Source organism: Physeter macrocephalus, chromosome 20 (assembly GCF_002837175.3).
Source record: "Physeter macrocephalus isolate SW-GA chromosome 20, ASM283717v5, whole genome shotgun sequence".
Lineage (NCBI taxonomy): Eukaryota > Metazoa > Chordata > Mammalia > Artiodactyla > Physeteridae > Physeter > Physeter macrocephalus.
The window spans coordinates 6,841,418-6,859,283 of NC_041233.1; the positions used below are offsets into that span (position 1 = coordinate 6,841,418).

At 41.4% G+C, this 17,866-nt stretch overlaps 1 protein-coding gene across 5 annotated transcripts in view; it reads left to right on the plus strand.

Annotated features, from left to right (window-relative positions):
* Window positions 1-4,734: 4,734 nt before the first annotated feature.
* The window catches only part of LGALS8 (galectin 8), a 29,561-nt gene continuing 16,429 nt past the window's right edge, over window positions 4,735-17,866 (plus strand). For 2 of the 5 annotated variants that reach the window (XM_024115718.3, XM_055081165.1), the window contains exon 1: window positions 14,722-14,790. In XM_024115718.3, the coding sequence (XP_023971486.1) occupies window positions 14,737-14,790 (54 nt within the window). In that variant the 5' untranslated portion in view covers window positions 14,722-14,736. Of the gene's footprint in view, window positions 5,278-7,821; window positions 7,972-14,721; window positions 14,791-17,866 lie in introns of those variants that run through there. The other 3 variants (XM_028481677.2, XM_028481678.2, XM_024115717.3) reach the window with 3 other exon arrangements.

Sequence of the window (17,866 nt, forward strand, 5' to 3'; positions counted from 1 at the left end):
CAACACAATAATAAGCAAAATCACTACCAGAGGTGTTTCCTAGCTTGAAACAACATAGTTCACATTGTTGACAAAATATGGCAGGTATTTGTGTGTGTTTAGTCATCTAATCCTTTCAAGTAGCAAGAGTAGATACAGTTTCAATTCATAAGTCTAAAATCATGTGATTTTTTTTTTACTAGTTTTTTGAAAATTGTGGCAATATATATTACTTCACATTTTAATTTTTTTCAATTGAAGTATAGTTGATTTACAATGTTGTGTTTCAGATTTACATCAAAGTATTTGTTGTTATATATATATATATTTTTTCATATTCTTTTCCATTGTAGGTTATTACAGAATATTGAATATAGTTCCCTGTGCTATACAGTAGCTCCTTGTTGTATATCTATTTTATATATGGTAGTGTGTGTATATTTAATATTTTTATATCACACTATTTCTAAATTTGTACTTTGTGAATGTGGCTTCTTTGGTAAGGAAAGAGGACAATAAAGACAGATGGAAAAGAAATTGATCCAACCAGAAATGATCCCTTCGTCTCTGGAAGTCTAAAGCAATTGTCTACAAATAATTTGTAACATCTAGTGTTGCAAACATTTTAGTGAGTTATAAGCATTATTTTTTAAAATGAAAAATTAGAATGCTTCATGCATAACAGGAGTATTGTTTTGTGAAATTTTTGTTTCCGTGATTTTAAGTACATATGTAACAAGTCACAATGTAAATGTATTTATTTTTATTTTTTTGGCCGCACCGCATGGCTTGTGGGATATTAATTCCCTGACCAGGGATCAAACCTGGGCCCTTGCAGTGAAAGCACAGAGTCCTAAGCACTGGACTAAATCTAGGACTAAACCACTGGACTAAATACATTTAGGTTCCCTAAATGTATTTATTTCTTATTGTGGTTTACTTGATAAAAGTCTAAAAGGCACCACTGTAGTATCTTCTCTTTTAAAACACAAACAAAAGCAAGACAATCAAAATATTCCCTTTACCCCACTGCTTCCCTAGCCTCTGCACTTCTTTGTTCCTCTTCACAGCGACACTTCTTGAGATAGTCATTAGTCCCACTACTTCTTTACCTCACGTCTCAACCCACTTCAGAGTCAGTCCCCAATGACCGCCATGTTGCTAAATCTATTGGTCACTTCTGTGTTCCTTGACCTCTTAACACCACAACTGGTTGTTCTACTCTCTTGAAACACTTCCTTTCTTTGGTTGCTAAGACACATTTTCAGCAGGTCTCCAGGGTCGTCTCTTCCCAGCCTCTTTTATTGTTTTTTTTTTTTAATCTCGCTAGGGCTCTGTCCTAGGTCAACTTCTCTGTCTACTCGCCCAGGTGACCTCATCAAATTCCATGACTTCATCTCATATAATTTCCCCCTCTTTTATTATGCTTAGCCGTGCTGGTGGCCTCTCTGTGCCTGAACACACTAAATGTATTCTCAAGAGCCTTAAAGACTTTGCATTAGCTGTTCCTTCAGCTGAGAATGCTCTCCCCCAAGATCTTCATGTAGCTGCCTCTTTCTTTTCTTTTTTTTAATTGAAGTATGGTTGATTTACAATGTTGTGTTAGTTTCAGGTGTACAGCAAAGTGATTCATATATATATCCTTTTTCAATTTCTTTTCCATTATAGGTTATTATCAGATGTTGAATATAGTTCCCTGTGCTATACAGTAGGACCTTGTTGTTTATCTATTTTATATATAGTACTGTGTATCTGTTAATCCCAAACTCCTAATTTATCCCTCCCCTCTTTTCCCCTTTGGTAACCATAAATTTGTTTTCTATGTCTGTGAGTCTGTTTCTGTTTTGTAAATAAGTTCATTTGTATTATTTTTGTTAGATTCCACATAGAAGTAATATATTTGTCTTTCTCTGACTTACTTCACTTAGAATGATAATCTCTAGGTCCATCCATGTTGCTGCAAATGGCATTATTTCATTCTTTTTTATGGCTGAGTAATCCATTGTATATATGTACCACATCTTCTTTATCCATTCATCTGTCAGTGGACAGTTAGGTTGTCTCCATGTCTTGGCTATTGTAAGTAGTGCTGCTATGAACATTGGGGTGCATGTATCTTTTCAAATCAGAGTTTTTGTCTTTTCCGGATACATGCCCAGGAGTGGGATTGTTCGATCATATGGTAACTGTATTTTTAGTTTTTAAGAAACTTCCATACTGTTTTCCATAGTGGCTGCACCAATTCACATTGCCATCAAAAGTGAAGGAGGGTTCCCTTTTCTCCACACCCTCCCCAGCATTTGTTACTTGTGGACTTTTTGATGATGGCCATTCTGACTGGTGTGAGGTGGTACCTCATTGTGGTTTTGATTTGCATTTCTCCAATAATTAGCGATGCTGAGCATCTTTTCATGTGCCTGTTGGCCATCTGTATGTCTTCTTTAGAGAAAGGTCTATTTCGGTCTTCTGCCCATTTTTTGATTGGGTTGTTGGGTTTTTTGTTTTTTTGATATTGAGCTGTTTATATATTTTGGAAATTAAGCCCTTGTCGGTTGCATTGTTTGCAAATACTTCTCCCACGCCATAAGCTGTCTTTTCCTTTTGGTTAGCTGCCTCCTTTCTTTCATTCACTAGCAACTTAAACTTTACCTTTTTGGAGAAGCTTTCCCAGGCATGCAACTAAAGTAGCCACCCAAGTGCTCCCAATTATACATCATCCTATCTTAATCTTCTCCGGAATGTATCACTATCTGTGTCCCCCACTGGATTAAGCACCATTGAAACAAGAACAGTCAAAACTCCCTGTCCTCATGGAGTTTGTAGTCTGGTGGATGAAGTAATATAAAATAAAAAGGTAAATAATGTAGCATATTAGAATGTGGTAAATGCTAGAGAAAAATAAAGCAAGAAAGAGTGATAGGGATTTTGTGTGTGTGTGTGTGTGTGTGTGTGTGTGTGTGTGTGTGTGTGTGTTTTGGGAGGGTGTTTGCAATTTTAAATATGGTGGTCAGGAAGGGCCTCACTAAGAATCGACATTACTCACTGTCATTACTCAACTTTAAGGAGGTAAGGGAAACATCACATGCAAAAGTTCTGAGCTGGGAGTGTGACAGGCAGGCGGTAAGAACACCACAAAGGCCAGTACGGTTGGTACAGAACAAGGGAGGAGGAACGTAGTAGGAAATGAAGTCAGAGCGTGTGGAGGTGGAGGCGGATCATGAAGTGTAAGGACTTGGATCTTTACTCAAAGAACGAGCAAAAGCTAGTGGAAGGTTTGAGCAAAGTAACATTGTTTAGGTTGTGTTTCCCCATGATCTCTCTGATTGTTGTGTTGAGAATAGACTGCAGGGGGAAGGGCAAAAGCAGGGAGATCAATGAAGAGGCTATTGTAATAATCCAAGGAAGAGGAGTGGGACTTCCGTATGTTTATATCGCTTCTCTGCGTCTAGAGGGCCCGGTACGGCAAATACTACAAAGCCCTTTTTATATTTGTCCCTGTGCCTTGTCATGGTGGACATGGAGTACATACTTGTTGATTCTAAAAGATATAAAAAACATACGGAGCTCATTGAACAAAACCGGACCAACGAAGGGGTTTTTCTAAGATAAATTCTCTGGATTTGTGGATCTTTTGATCCAGAATTACTGCACCAATACAGGATTTCTGGCCCTTTTGCACAGTCCCATTTATACCTAAATTCTACTTACCAAAGAAGTGGAGCACTGATGTGTATTTATTTCAACTTAGTTTGTAGGGGGAGGTAATCAACCCAGGCAAAGCTGTGAAGATATTCAATTGCTCCTCACTTTATCAATAACCTATCATTTCAACCTAATATTTACAGAATGTCTACTTAATGCAAAGCATTACACTAGGCATTGGGGAATATTCAAGAGTTTCCTCTTCTCAATTTAAATTCGAGTTGGATAGACAAAACACAACACACAGAAAGATAAGTACAAATCCCAGGCAGTGTATGTTAAGGGTTAAATACAACTATTGAAGTTGGATCCTAAAGAGTGAAGCAAACTTGGAAAATGAATAGGAGAGAAAAGTAATAGGGAATCAGAATGTGAGTTTGATGGTATTGGGTGTGTAATGAATTTCTCAATTTAAATAAAAAATAATAAAACCCAAAGCTACAGAGGAGAAAGCCCAGAGCAGGGACACCAAAACATGTCTCTCAAAGGAAACGTGGATGAAAATCAAGTAGAGACAAGTAGGAAGATAAGAACTTTGTGATCCCTAACAGAAAACAAACTGTACCAGCTGTTCAAGGTAGCTTACATAACTTTATTTGTATTTCTCGCTGACGTTTTTTACAGCCAACAGGTCAAACTGGCAGTCCTTATGGGCACTTGCCTGAAAAGTGGGTTATTTCTGAACATTCACCGTGCTCAGAATTGTGCTCTGTACTGCTGACATTTCCCCCGGGGTAGTATATAACTTAGAAAACAACAACACACAAAATTGGCAGATAAGCCGCAGTGGCTGAAGTCCAAGTTAGACTCACTGGATGGGGGCTCCGAGCTGGACTCAGTCCAGCTATACTGAACCCATTTCCCCCGGCATTTTATTTACACCCAGAGGTGTGGCAAAAAAAACACCGGGATGCCTCCAAGTCAGCTCTTTTATTGCACTGTATGTACTGTTTGGACTCTAACCCAAGGCAGACAAGCAAGCAGACCTTGAGAAATACGTGGCACTGGCCCCGTTGACCAGGGCGACCAGGGAAGGTCACAGACCCTCTGGCCGCGTGGGCCCCTCTCGGCCATCGCCGGGTCGAGGCGGGGCCTGTGCGACGTCCACACCGGCCCTGGAGGCCGGGGACACGCGGGCCGAGGGAGCAGAAGGTCTCTTCTCTCTTCCCCATTTCCCGGCCCCCCAACCCCGGCGGCGGGGCAGAGGCGGCCAGATCCACCCGGGAATTTTGGAAGCACACACTCTGCCCCCTCCCTCTCTGCTTGTCTCGCAGCAAGCCGCGGGCGGTCCGAGTCCCCGAGGCCGTGCAGGGGGCCCCGCCGGGGGAGCTGCCAGCTGCGGACCGGCCACTAGCCCAGCGGAGCCGCGAGCGCGCCCCGCACGCAGACGCAAGGCCGACGGCGTTGCCAGGGGCGCGCGACTAGGAAATGGCAGCGGACTGACTCCTCCCGCTTCCCGTTCTCGCTCCCGCTTCCCGTTCTCGCTCCCGCTTCCCGTTCTCGCTCCCGCTTCCCGTTCTCGCCCGCGAACCCGGACAACGCGCCGCGGCCGCAGAACAGCCTCCTGCGCCGAGCGTCCGCGACACCAGTCCTGGGGTGAGTCGGAGGGCGGTCGCGGCGGTGGGCTCGCCGGCCGAGGAGGGGATGCGGTGTTTCTGGCCTCGTGTCAGAGTCAGACGGGCGGGACCGGCTCCGGTAGCCCCGTCGCGCGGGTCCTCACCGCGGAGGGTCGGGCTGGGCGGCGGGCAGTGCCCCGCTCGCTGCGCCCCGGGGACGAGGGATGGTCGGGAGGGGGGGGCCCTCGGGCAGCCGGCGCTGTCCCCGGGGGGAGCCCCGCTGTCGACCACCGCCTCGCCCGGTGCTGCCTTCGCACCTGCGACCTCCCCGCCCGGGACCGAGCTCCGCCTTCGTGCAGTGGAATCCGAGGACGTTTCCTTCCTGGTGTTTTAAATGACGGGTTCTTTAAATTTAATGACAGACCTCCGTGGCCCTCCCGGGCTCTGAACATCCTCTTTTGAGATGCAGAGTCATTTACTGCAGTGTGAAACGTTAGGAAACGTTTGTCCTCTGAATTGCAACAGCATCGTGATGGCTTCTTGGGAAGCGAACGCAGAGTTAATAACAGCAGGACTCGTGCCTGTGGATGTTTCTGGGAATGATTGGTTTCACGCGGGCCCGTGGCTTAAATTGGGTCACTCTCTACTAACGATGTAAATTATGAATGTGGCTCCGGCATCTCTGTATCCTTTGTTTTTGCTCTTGTTGATGCTTCCCGAGTTTGATGGAGCAAAACAGTTTTGAGATTTTGACTAATGTGTAAGTTAATAGATGGGGTTACATTTATAAACCAAGAGGGATGCAGCGTTTTTGTTTTTCCAGCTTTATTGGGGTATATGTGACAAATAGAAATTGTATACATTTAGCGCATAAAACTTGATGTTTTGATTACACCCACTTATTTTCTTAACAGATCTTAGATCAAAAATTAGGGGGACCAAAAAAAATTAGGGGGACCAGGCTGAGTACTCTAGGGTGTCACAAGCTGAAGTTCAGGTGTTATCCAGTTTGGGCTCTATTCTCTGAATAGAAGAATAGAAGAATCAACTTCCGGGATACTTTAGTTTGTTTTCCAGGTTTGTTTCCTTCGTGCAGTTTCCGTGTGTGCCCACCCACACTCCATCGAAATGCCACCAAGAATGTGTTGAATCCTTCTCAGGCTTCAAATCTCTGATTTCTTCTGCTACCGCATCTCTCTGGCTTGTTTATTAAGGGCTCATGTAATTACACTGGGCCCACCAGTTAATCCAAGACAATCGCCCTAACTTGACATCAGCTGATGTTAATTACACCTGCAAAATCCCTCTTGTGAGCCCATATGACATTGTTCAAAATAGAGTAATGCCTGTCAAAGGCCACTATCAAGTCTCTTTCAGACACCCAAGGACTGAAAAATTACTGAAGACAAAAAGTTACAGATTCTCAGAAAAACCACATCCTATAGAAACACAGCAAGCCCGAATACACCTGTGGGCCAAAACAGATGTGAACCCACCCTCTCTTTCCTGCACTTTGCCCTTTGAAACCCGTTAAAAGACTCAGACCGCCACCCTTCAGGGCCGATGCCACTCTATGCGTCTGGCCCCTTTCCTCCCTTGGAAAGTGAATAAAAACTTTCTTTTCTTCCCTTGTTAATACTTCTGTGAATTCTTTCGCAACCTGCATCTTCTCACCTAACACCTCTTGCTGTAACTTAACCACTCAGTTTATGTTACATCCAGGGTTGGAGATGCAGTTCTTTCTTAATAGAGAAAAAGTAATAGATGTGATCAGTGCATATTGCGCTTTGGTATAATGACGGAATTGGAGGAAGTAAAATGTAGGAAGCTTGAGTTTTGTTTCTCTTTTGGTTCTGCTTAGTCTTCAGGTCTTCCCTGGAGCTGTTATATGTAGTACTGATGGGTACTTTTACCTTTAAAGCTTTTATCTTTTATCTTTTTTTTAGCCACATGGAAATTAATATTTGAGGCATTGGATTTTTTTTTCCTTTTGACTTGTTTAATTTGGAGGAGGAAGAGCAATCCCTTCTACTAATAACAATAGATAAAACTGACAAAGCACGTACGATTCTATTGCTTTATTAATTCATTTAATCCGCAGAACAAACCTGTGAGGTGAATACTGTTATTCTCATTATACAGATGAGAAAAGTTAAATGACTATCTCAGATAGCTGTACAGGAGTATTTGCTATTATTTGGTTTAGTATTTTAATAGCAAGTTTTTGTTTTTGTTTTTTTTGGTGCGCCGCCTGGCTTGCGGGATCCCAGTACCCCAACCAGGGATTTAACACGGACCATAGCAGTGAAAGCCACTAGGCTACCAGGGAACTCCCAGTAATAAGTATTTTTAATAAACTTTCCAAATTAGAAGTTTTCTACTGATGTAGTTTTAAAAATCAATATTTCCTGTACTCATAATCCAAAATTATTTAGTAAAGTACATTAGATAAGAACTGGAGTCAGATCTTTGTTATAGCATCCTGTTATTTGGTAAATATCAGTAAAATAATTTATGTACTTAAAAATAGTCATGAAGAAAAATGGTGCTTATTTTTCTTTCCCTCTATTTTGATTTTACACAGGTCAAGTGCCTCAGTTTCAATCTGGGAATTCTTTAAATGAAACTTGTTTAAAATCTTAGACCATACCCAAAAGAGAGACCCCAGTCAACAATAAGGTGGAAAAGAATGATGTTTTCCTTAAACAGTCTACAGAATGTCGTCTATAACCCGGTAAGTGATTTCTATAAAATCACTTTTTGCCTGTGGCAAGGTTGAGAGCAAGTCCAACTGGATGGTAATTATCCACTGCTGGGGGGTAGGGGCAGAAGTAAAATTCAGTAAACATAAAGCACCTGCTATGTGGTGGGGCTGCAGTGGGCCGTGACTGAAAACCAAATCCAGCCCTTGGAGCTCCACAGATGCTTAAGTTCCCTAGTCAGCCCTCCTCACTACCCGAGGTTCTGCATCTGAGGATTCAGCCAACCGCCCATCAGATGGTGTGTGTTTATTGAAAAAAATCTGAGTATAAGTGGATTCAAACCTGCGCAGTTCAAACCTGTGTTGTTCAAGGGTCAGCTGTGTAAGGCGATGAGATGAGACGTGTTATGAACGGAGAACGTGGGAAGACGGTGGAGGGAAGGCTCAGACCATCGTAAGACATAATTTTCAGGGGAAGGTGGATTTCTTTGTCTACACATTTTAATTTTCTTTTTTAATTAGACCTGTTCACGAGAAGTTAATTTCTCAGCTTTTCCCTCTGTCTTTCAAATCCTCTTGGTAGTTGAGCAGGGGAATGTCAAAAGCCAGTGGTGAGATGGAGAATGAGAAAAACTAATGGTTATGTCCCAGCCTCAGGCTGGTCCAGGAACCCCTGAATGTAATTGCTGGAAATTTCAGTGTATGTCCTGGGAAGTAACGAACTTGTTCCAGTTTCATGTGGTGTGAGAATCTTTAGAAATGTCTAGTTTCCATGTGTCTGAAGCTGAATCCTGAATTTAGGTCTGAGATAGAGTTGCTGCCTTTTTTTTTTTTTTTTAATAGGAGATTCTTGGTAAGGCTTCAAGTAAGGCTTTAAACCAGTCTTAGTGTAAGTGGATTCAGTTTTTTGTTATTTACTTTGTAGCTGTAGCTCTTTTTTTCCCCCTAAGGTTTACTGTCATTGTGCAGGAATGAGGCTTAGAAGAAGTAGCCTTCAATCATAGTATGTTTAAAAAGGAAGACTTGCTGAATTTGAAGTCAGCTAGACATTTAAAATAATTTTGCGCATCTTAAGAGTTAAAAACATCTCAAAGTTGTAGACTGACTTTCTGCGAAGATTAAAAAAAAAAAAAAAAAGGCTGCCTGCCAAGGGGGACTGAAGCAATGTTGGTGCAAGCCAGGAGGGATGGATAGTCAGGTTAATGCCCTTCAGCTCTGCCTTTTATCACAGAGATATCTTATTTGAATGTTATTTAGAAAATAATTTTATAGCTTAAAATTCCTGCATGTCTTGGTATTAGAGTGTAATGATGATTCCTGTAATTTCTGGGGTTAGCACCCTTGACTACAGAGTTGAAACAAAAATCAGCTGACGTTTCATTTCCTGAGGACAGGGGCCTGCAGAAGTAGTGCTGCTTTCGAGCAGCAGCTGCATTCTGGGCTCCTGGTGGCCTTGTGGTGTTCTGAGGATAGGTCATGATAACTTTCCAAAGTAAATATTTTGTTGCATTCTGGTTATTTTGTTAGTGATCAGTTCAACAACAGGGAAGTGATTATTGAGTTTCTGCTGTACTCTTTATTAAGCCTTGTGAAGACACGAACTGCCATCTTTCTGTTTTTATTTCTTAATGTTTCCAAAGTTTGGGTTCACATGTATTGCCTCTTAGACCATAAAATGTTAAATTTCAGTTCGTATAACCCTGCATACTATTCATTAATATCAGTAAAAAACTGAGCTTTAGGGCACTTTTTTATTTTGAGAGCATGAAGTACAGAATGTGTCAATGATAAAGCTGAAGCCTCTTGGAAAATGATTTTTTAAATGAAATGCATAAAGTCTTTTTGAATAATATAGTATGCTCTATTTACTTATGTGATGTCAAAAGTGTAACTACTAAAAAAAAAAAAGTGTAACTATTGTAACAGTATATTCCAAATACAAAAACAAACTGGATTACTTTGAGGATGTTGAATAGCATTCACAGTGGCTTTGTTTAGTTTGGTTTGGGGCAGCTGCCAACCAGGTAAAACAGTGTTATTAAAATTAATTCAATAAAAATGACTTAAAATATATTTAAAAAATTGTGGTAGACAAGTTCTGTCCATATTAACTCTTGGAAAAGATAAATTGTATAACTGGCCTGTGTAAGTTTTTCTTACTTAGTATATTTCATTGACTAGTTCAGTTGATAGAATTCCAAGACCAAAAAAAGTCTGGCTCATTTTTCTTTTCCTTTTTTAAAAAAATTAATTAATTTTATTTTATTTTTGGCTGCATTGGGTCTTCGTTGCTGCGCGTGGGCTTTCTCCAGTTGTGGCGAGCGGGGGCTACTCTTCGTTGCGGAGCACAGGCTTCTCATTGTGGTGGCTTCTCTTGTTGCGGAGCACAGGCTCTAGGTGCGTGGGCTTCAGTAGTTGTGACGCGCGGGCTCAGTAGTTGTGGCTCATGGGCTCTAGAGCGCAGGCTTAGTAGTTGTGGCACACAGGCTTAGTTGCTCCGCGGCATGTGGGATCTTCCTGGACCAGGGCTCGACCCCATGTCCCCTGCATTGGCGGGCGGATTCTTAACCACTGCGCCACCAGAGGAGCCCGGCTCAGTTTTCTTTCCACTCAAATTGAGTGAATAATTTGGAAGACGGTATCTTCATACCAGAAATGCCCTTAGTGAAATCTCTTGTTTGGCAACTCAGTATCTGTTTAAATATTTTATTATTGCTGTTTATAGAGTTAAGACGTGATTAAGTGTTAGTTGAGAAGTTATTTAGAAATTAAACCGATTGGTTGTCACTCCTAGTTAACAAACCACTTATTAACATTAATCCCACCTGGTCCTGAAAAGCTCATCGGTTCGAATTTCCTTCAGAACCTTACTTCCACACTGATCCTTTTTTCCTTAGTATTCTAAGTACCTCCGTTTCTACCTTGCAATTTAACCTTACAACACAAAACAATAAAATCTTTTCTTTTTAACCTCTGAAGGTCCTTCCCCGTCTTTGTTCCCTTGTTCTTCTTTTGCTGACTTCCCTTTTTTAAAAAAATATTTTATTTATTTATTTATTTTTATTTTTGGCTGTGTCGGGTCTTAGTTGCAGCACGCGGGATCTTTTGTTGCGGTGCGCGGGCTTCTCTCTAGTTGTGACGTGCGGGTTTTCTCTCTCTAGTTGTGGGGCGCAGGCTCCAGAGCGTGTGGGCCTTGTAGTTTGTGGCACTCGGGCTTAGTTGCCCCACGGCACGTGGGATCTTAGCTCCCCTACCAGGGATTGAACCCGCGTGCCCTGCCTCAGAAGCCGGATTCTTTACCACTGGACCACCAGGGAAGTCCCTGACCTCCATCTTGAGAGAGTCGATTTCTGCTGTCTTAATTTCCTCACCATGGCTCTGCCCTCTGATTTTTCTTTTTTCTGAATCCTAATTCTTTTTTTAATTCTAATTTTATATTGGAGTATGGTTGATTTACAATGTTCTGTTAGTTTCAGGTATACAGCACAGTGAGTCAGTTATACATATATCTATTCTTTTTCAGATTCTTTTCCCACATAGGTTTTTTCCACATAGGTTATTACAGAATATTGAGTAAAGTTCCCTGTGCTCTACAGTAGGTCCTTGTTGATTATTTTATGTACAATAGTATGTATCTGTTAATCCCAAGCTCCTAATTTATCCCTCCCCGCCCTCTGGTTTTTTACTCTCTTAATTTCTTTATCAATCTTGTCTTCAGTGTCTGTCTTTATTTCTCTGATGTCTTTACTGACCAGAATATGAATACAGTTTGCATACCGTCTGCGTACAGTTCTGCCCTTTCAGCCAGGGTGAATCTCCAGCCCTCTTAGATGCCCTGCCAGCCCTTGAAGTCTGTGAGTTCAAAATGAAACTCCCATCTTCCTTCCCAAACCAGCTTCTGTTTTGTGGTTTTCCATTTCTCTCAGTGTCCTTCCACACTGTCAAGCCCCTAACAGTTTGAAGATAATCTGTCTTTATAAAATTTTAAATTCATTGATGTCATCAAACTCAGCGGCTTTTCCTTTTTTATTATTATTTTAAAAGTATAAAGAAAATATGTGTAAATCATTTTTAAAAATTCAAGCAGTATTTAAGGGTTTCATTAAAACATGAATTTTCCGTCTGCCTGGTGCTCAGTTGTCCTCCCTAAAGGCAATCATTTCCTCCCAGATTTTTGTCTGTCCTTCCTGAGAATATGTGTGTTGTGTGTGCATGTGTTGTGTGTGTCACCTTTTGTATACCCTGTTTGTTTACATGCGTATAGAATACTGTATAAACTGCTATACCCCGCTTTTTTTTTCATTTAACACATTTTGCAGATACCAGCATAGGTATCTGTGAGTTTACTCACTTATTTTTAATGGCTGCATAATTTGTCCACTGTGTGGACAAATTTATTTAACCAGTCCCCTGTTAAAGAGCTGTTTCCTTTTATGATTGCATCCAGTGCTGTGCTGTACATCCTTGTAGATGCATCTTTCTGCGCATGTGCTAGTATTTTACAGGATAAATCTGTAGAAGTGGAATCACTGGATCAGAGGGTATGATACCCATTTTAGTATCATTTTGGGGACAGCGGGGGGGGATCTTCCTTATTTTTCCATGTTAAAGACATTGACAGTCCCCCCGTTTTTGAAATCGACTTCCTTGATACGCCTGCCCTCTCTGATGGATCCTTCTCTCTTCTTTCTCTTCTCACCCCCTGCATTGAGGTCTCCCACACACCCTCAGTTCTGATGATTCACCAGCATAGAATCATACCCATGGCTGTGATATACCCTAGTGAAAGGATGTAAAGCAAAATCACAAAGGGAAAAGGCACATGGGGCGAAGTCCAGGGGGAACCAGTGCAGGATTTCAAGGATATTCTGCCAGTGGAGTCCACACGATGGACTTAAATCTCCCAGCAACTAGTTGTGACAGCACGTGTGAAATGTTCTTTACCAGGGAAGCTCATTAGGGACTCACTGCCCAGGGTTTTTATTGAGGGTTGGTGCGTAGATAGCGTCTGCCTAGCATGTACCCAAACTCCAGACTCTAAACAGGAAAGGAAGTTTTTAGCATAAACCATAGTGTTTGCACAAACAGTTTAGGTGGGTAACCCACCCTTCTCACCTAGGGTGGTGGGTGCTCTCTCCAAATCCAAGTTCCTAGACAGCAGCCATGGGCCAGCCTTGGACGGAGGCCTTTCAAAGATAGCAGCCAGGGGGCTTCCCTGGTGGCGCAGCGGTTGAGAGTCCGCCTGCCGATGCAGGGGACACGGGTTCGTGCCCCGGTCCGGGAAGATCCCACATGCCGCCGAGCGGCTGGGCCCGTGAGCCATGGCCGCTGAGCCTGCGCGTCCGGAGCCTGTGCTCCGCAACGGGAGGGGCCACAACAGTGAGAGGCCCGTGTACAGCCAAAAAAAAAGAAAGATAGCAGCCAGTTCCGCTGTGTTAACTCTTTCTGCACACCCCCTAATCTGACAGCCTTTGAGGCTTTGCTCCTGACTTTTCCTCGCTCTCAGTTTATCTAGTAGCTCTCATTTTACTTAGTGATCATCTCTACTCTGACTTCTGAGTCTTGGCCGTTCACTTAATGTTGGTCCTGGGTGTTCCACTCCTTTCAGTTTGTTCCCTCTTAGATGTCCTGCCAACCCTTTACACTAAAAGTATTCCAAGCTAAACTCAGCATCTTCCCTCTGAAATCTTCCTTCCCCAGTGTTACCATTGTAGGCGGTGGCCCCGGATAGACAGTTTCCTTTGAAATAGCTCGTGTTTATCTCCTGCCTCCCCTTCCCCCTCAGTGTCTGCTGCCATCAGCCTGGATTATGTCTTTATCTCCTTGTGCCAGGTTGCCTGGAAGGAGTCAGTCTCACAGATAATCCCCTGCCCTCCGGTGAATTTTACCCCCACTGGATTGTTGTTCCCAGCCCCCACTCTCCTTATGTCCTTCCAGCATCTGACCCTAACTCTGTCTGTCTTTAATTGCTCCTGTACTATTTACTGGCTCCCAGATACGTTTTGTCTTTTCCTGCCTCTCTGCTTTTGTAAACGGACATTTCTACCTGAACTGGCTTCCTTCTCCTCTCTGCCTAACCATATTCTTCCCAGCTCAAATCATACCTTCTTCATAAACTTTGGCCACCTCAGTTATTATTCTTTACACATTTTTCTGAAGCATTTATTTGACACTTACTTCCCCATTTTTGTGGATGTTGAATTGGTCAGGGTTTGTGGTTGTAAACACGGAAGCCAACCCCTAATTTAAGCAGAAAAGGAATTTATTAAGTGATATCTATCAGCAGGCAGGACTGAAGAACCAGGCTTGTCAACTACAGCATCACAGACAACAGCCAAAATCAGGCTGCAGGGCTGTTCTCACTAAGAGACGTCTGTCGCCAGCACTGAACAAACGTGGTACTTCTTGCACTGGCAACACCACCGGTGCCACTGCTGCCTCTGACCCTAGATGTAGCTGCTGCCCCCTGGCCAGAGCGAATACTGCATGATTCTGGCTGCTGCTTGTCACGAGTTCTAACTCAGAGTCTGAGCTGGGGGTACTGATGGACAGATTTTCATCGTATGCTCTCGCCACAGTTCAGATGAGGTCTCATGTTTATAATGTAGAGGATTTTCCAGCTGTGGAAAGACATTCCAATTTGAACCGCTAAACAGTATCACATTTTCACTGTAATCGTCTTTCCATAGGTATCTGACTTCTTCCCAACTGTATCAGTTCCTCCGGGATGGACGGGACTCATACTTCTTTCCAGCTGCAGGCTACCTTAACATGACCCTGGTATAGAGCAGACATTTAATGAATGACATAAAAAAGGCAAAGCAATATGAATCGGCTAGGATGTTTAGGCAGGTAACACCAAACCTAACTAGGGCTTAAGCTTATGGTATTGTCTCTAGTGTGTTCAGATCTGTATTTTATTGTTTTACATCAATTATTTTTGAAACATCAAAGCCTCAAAGCTTGGAGTTGTCTAGAAAACCACCCTTCTCCCTTTCCTCAGGAGCAATGTTTGTGAGTAAGTGAGCGGGCCATCGGGCATTTGTTTCCTTCACATGGTCCAAAAAAGTTGAGTATTGTTGATATAAGTTAGGGTGCTTTCCTAAGTAGTGTTAATATGGACAACTGAAACAGCAAATGGCCCAAGTTAGCGCAGTTGTTTCTCAGACTGGAACAACTCATTAACAGTTGTAACAATCTATTAGCAGTGATGGGAATAGATGGTTGGTCTCAAAAAGCTCTTTCCACTTTGCTGTACAGCAGACATGGGCACAGCATTGTAAATCAACTATACTTCAATTAAAAAAAAACCTCTCACCCTAAAATTAAATGTATAATAAAAAAATCTGTGGTTATAAACATTATAAGTGCTTATTATATAAATCTGGAAAATATACAACTATATAAAGAAGAATATTAAAACGTCATCCCTCAAGAAAAGTGCTGTAACATTTTTGGCTTATTTTTTCTTTTTTTTTTTTTTTAAGATCTTTATTGGAGTATAATTGCTTCACAATGGTGTGTTAGTTTCTGCTTTACAACAAAGTGAATCAGTTATACGTGCATATATGTCCCTGCCACTCTCTCACTTCGTCACAGCTTACCCTTCCCCCTCCCCATGTCCTCAAGTCCATGCTCTAGTAGGTCTGTGTTTTATTCCTGTCCTACCACTAATCTCTTCATGACATTTTTTTTTCTTAGATTCCATATATATGTGTTAGCATACGGTATTTGTTTTTCTCCTTCTGATTTACTTCACTCTGTATGACAGACTCCAGGTCTATCCACCTCATTACAAATAACTCAGTTTCATTTCTTTTTATGGCTGAGTAATATTCCATTGTATATATGTGCCACATCTTCTTTATCCATTCATCTGTTGATGGACACTTAGGTTGCTTCCATGTCCTGGCTATCTTAAATAGAGCTGCAATGAACATTTTGGTACATGACTCTTTTTGAATTATGGTTTTCTCAGGGTATATGCCCAGTAGTGGGATTGCTGGGTCGTATGGTAGTTCTATTTTTAGTTTTTTAAGGAATTCCATACTGTTCTCCATAGTGGCTGTAACAATTTACATTCCCACCAACAGTGCAAGAGTGTTTCCTTTTCTCCACACCCTCCCCAGCATTTATTGTTTCTAGAATTTTTGAGGATGGCCATTCTGACAGGCGTGAGGTGATACCTCGTTGTAGTTTTGATTTGCACTTCTCTAATGATTAATGATGTTGAGCATCCTTTCATGTGTTTGTTGGCAATCTGTATATCTTCTTTGGAGAAATGTCTATTTAGGTCTTCTTCCCATTTTCGGATTGGGTTGTTTTCTGATTGGGTCATTCAGTTTTTGTTTTTGTTTTTTGATATTGAGCTGCATGAGCTGTCTGTATATTTTGAAGATTAATCCTTTGTCAATTGCTTAATTTGCAAATATTCTCTCCTATTCTGTGGGTTGTCTTTTCATCTTGTTTCTGGTTTCCTTTGCTGTGCAAAAGCTTTTAAGTTTAATTAGGTCCCATTTGTTTATTTTTGTTTGTATTCTCATTACTCTAGGAGGTGGGTCAAAAAAGATCTTACTGCAATTTATGTCAAAGAGTGTTCTGCCTATGTTTTCCTCTAAGAGTTTTATAGTGTCTGGTCCTACATTTAGGTCTTTAATCCATTTCGAGTTTATTTTTGTGTACGGTGTTAGGGAGTGTTCTAAACTCAAACTTTTACATGTACCTGTACAGTTTTCCCAGCACCACTTATTGAAGTGGCTATCTTTGCTCCATTGTATATTCTGGCCTCCGTTGTCATAGATTAGGGGACCACTGGTGCGTGGGTTTATCTCTGGACTTTGCTGTTCCATTGATCTATCTCTGTTTTTGTGCCAGTACCATACTGTTTTGAATACTGTAGCTTTGTAATATAGTCTAAGGGAGTCTGATTCCTCCAGCTCCATTTTTCTTTCTCAGAATTGCTTTGGCTATCTGGGTTCTTTTGTGCTGCCATACAAATTGTAATTTTTTTTGTTCTTGTTCTATGAAAAATGCCATTGGTAATTTGATAGGGATTGCATTGAATCTGCAGACATTTTGAAAATATTGATTCTTCCAATCCAAGAGCATGGTATATTTTTCTATTTGTTTTTGTCATCTTCAATTTTTTCATCAGTGTGTTACAGTTTTTGGAGTACAGGTCTTTAGCCTCCTTTAGGTTTATTCCTACGTATTTTATTCTTTTGATGCAATGGTAAATGGGATTGTTTCCTTAATTTCTCTTTCTGATCTTTCATCATTAGTGTACAGAAATGCAAGACATTTCTGTGTATTAATTTTGTATCCTGCAACTTTACCGAATACATTCATGAGCTCTAGTGGATTTTCTGGTAGTAGAAACTCTAGGATTATCTATGAATAGTATAATGTCATCTGTAAACAGGGACAGTTTTACTTCTTTTCTGATTTGGATTTCTTTTATTTCTTTTTTCTCTGATTGCTGTGGCTAGGACTTCCAAAACTATGTTGAATAAAAGTGGTGAAAGTGGACATCCTTGTCTTGTTCCTAATCTTAGAGGAAATGCTTTCAGCTTTTCACTGTTGATAATGATGTGTTGGAAGATTTTTAATCACAGTTTCAATTTCAGTGCTTGTGATTGGTCTGTTCATATTTTCTATTTCTTCCTGTTTCATTTTTGGCAGGCTGTGCATTTCTAAGAATTTATCCATTTCTTTCTGGTTGTATCCTACTGTCCATTTTATTGGGATAGAGTTGCTTGTAGTAATCTCTCATGATCCTTTTTATTTCTGCAGTGTCAGTTGTTACTTCTCCTTTTTCATTTCTAATTCTATGGATTTGAGTCTTCTCCCTTTTTTTCCTGATGAGTCTGGCTAATGGTTTATCAATATTGTTTATCTTCTCAAAGAACCAGCTTTTAGTTTTATTGAT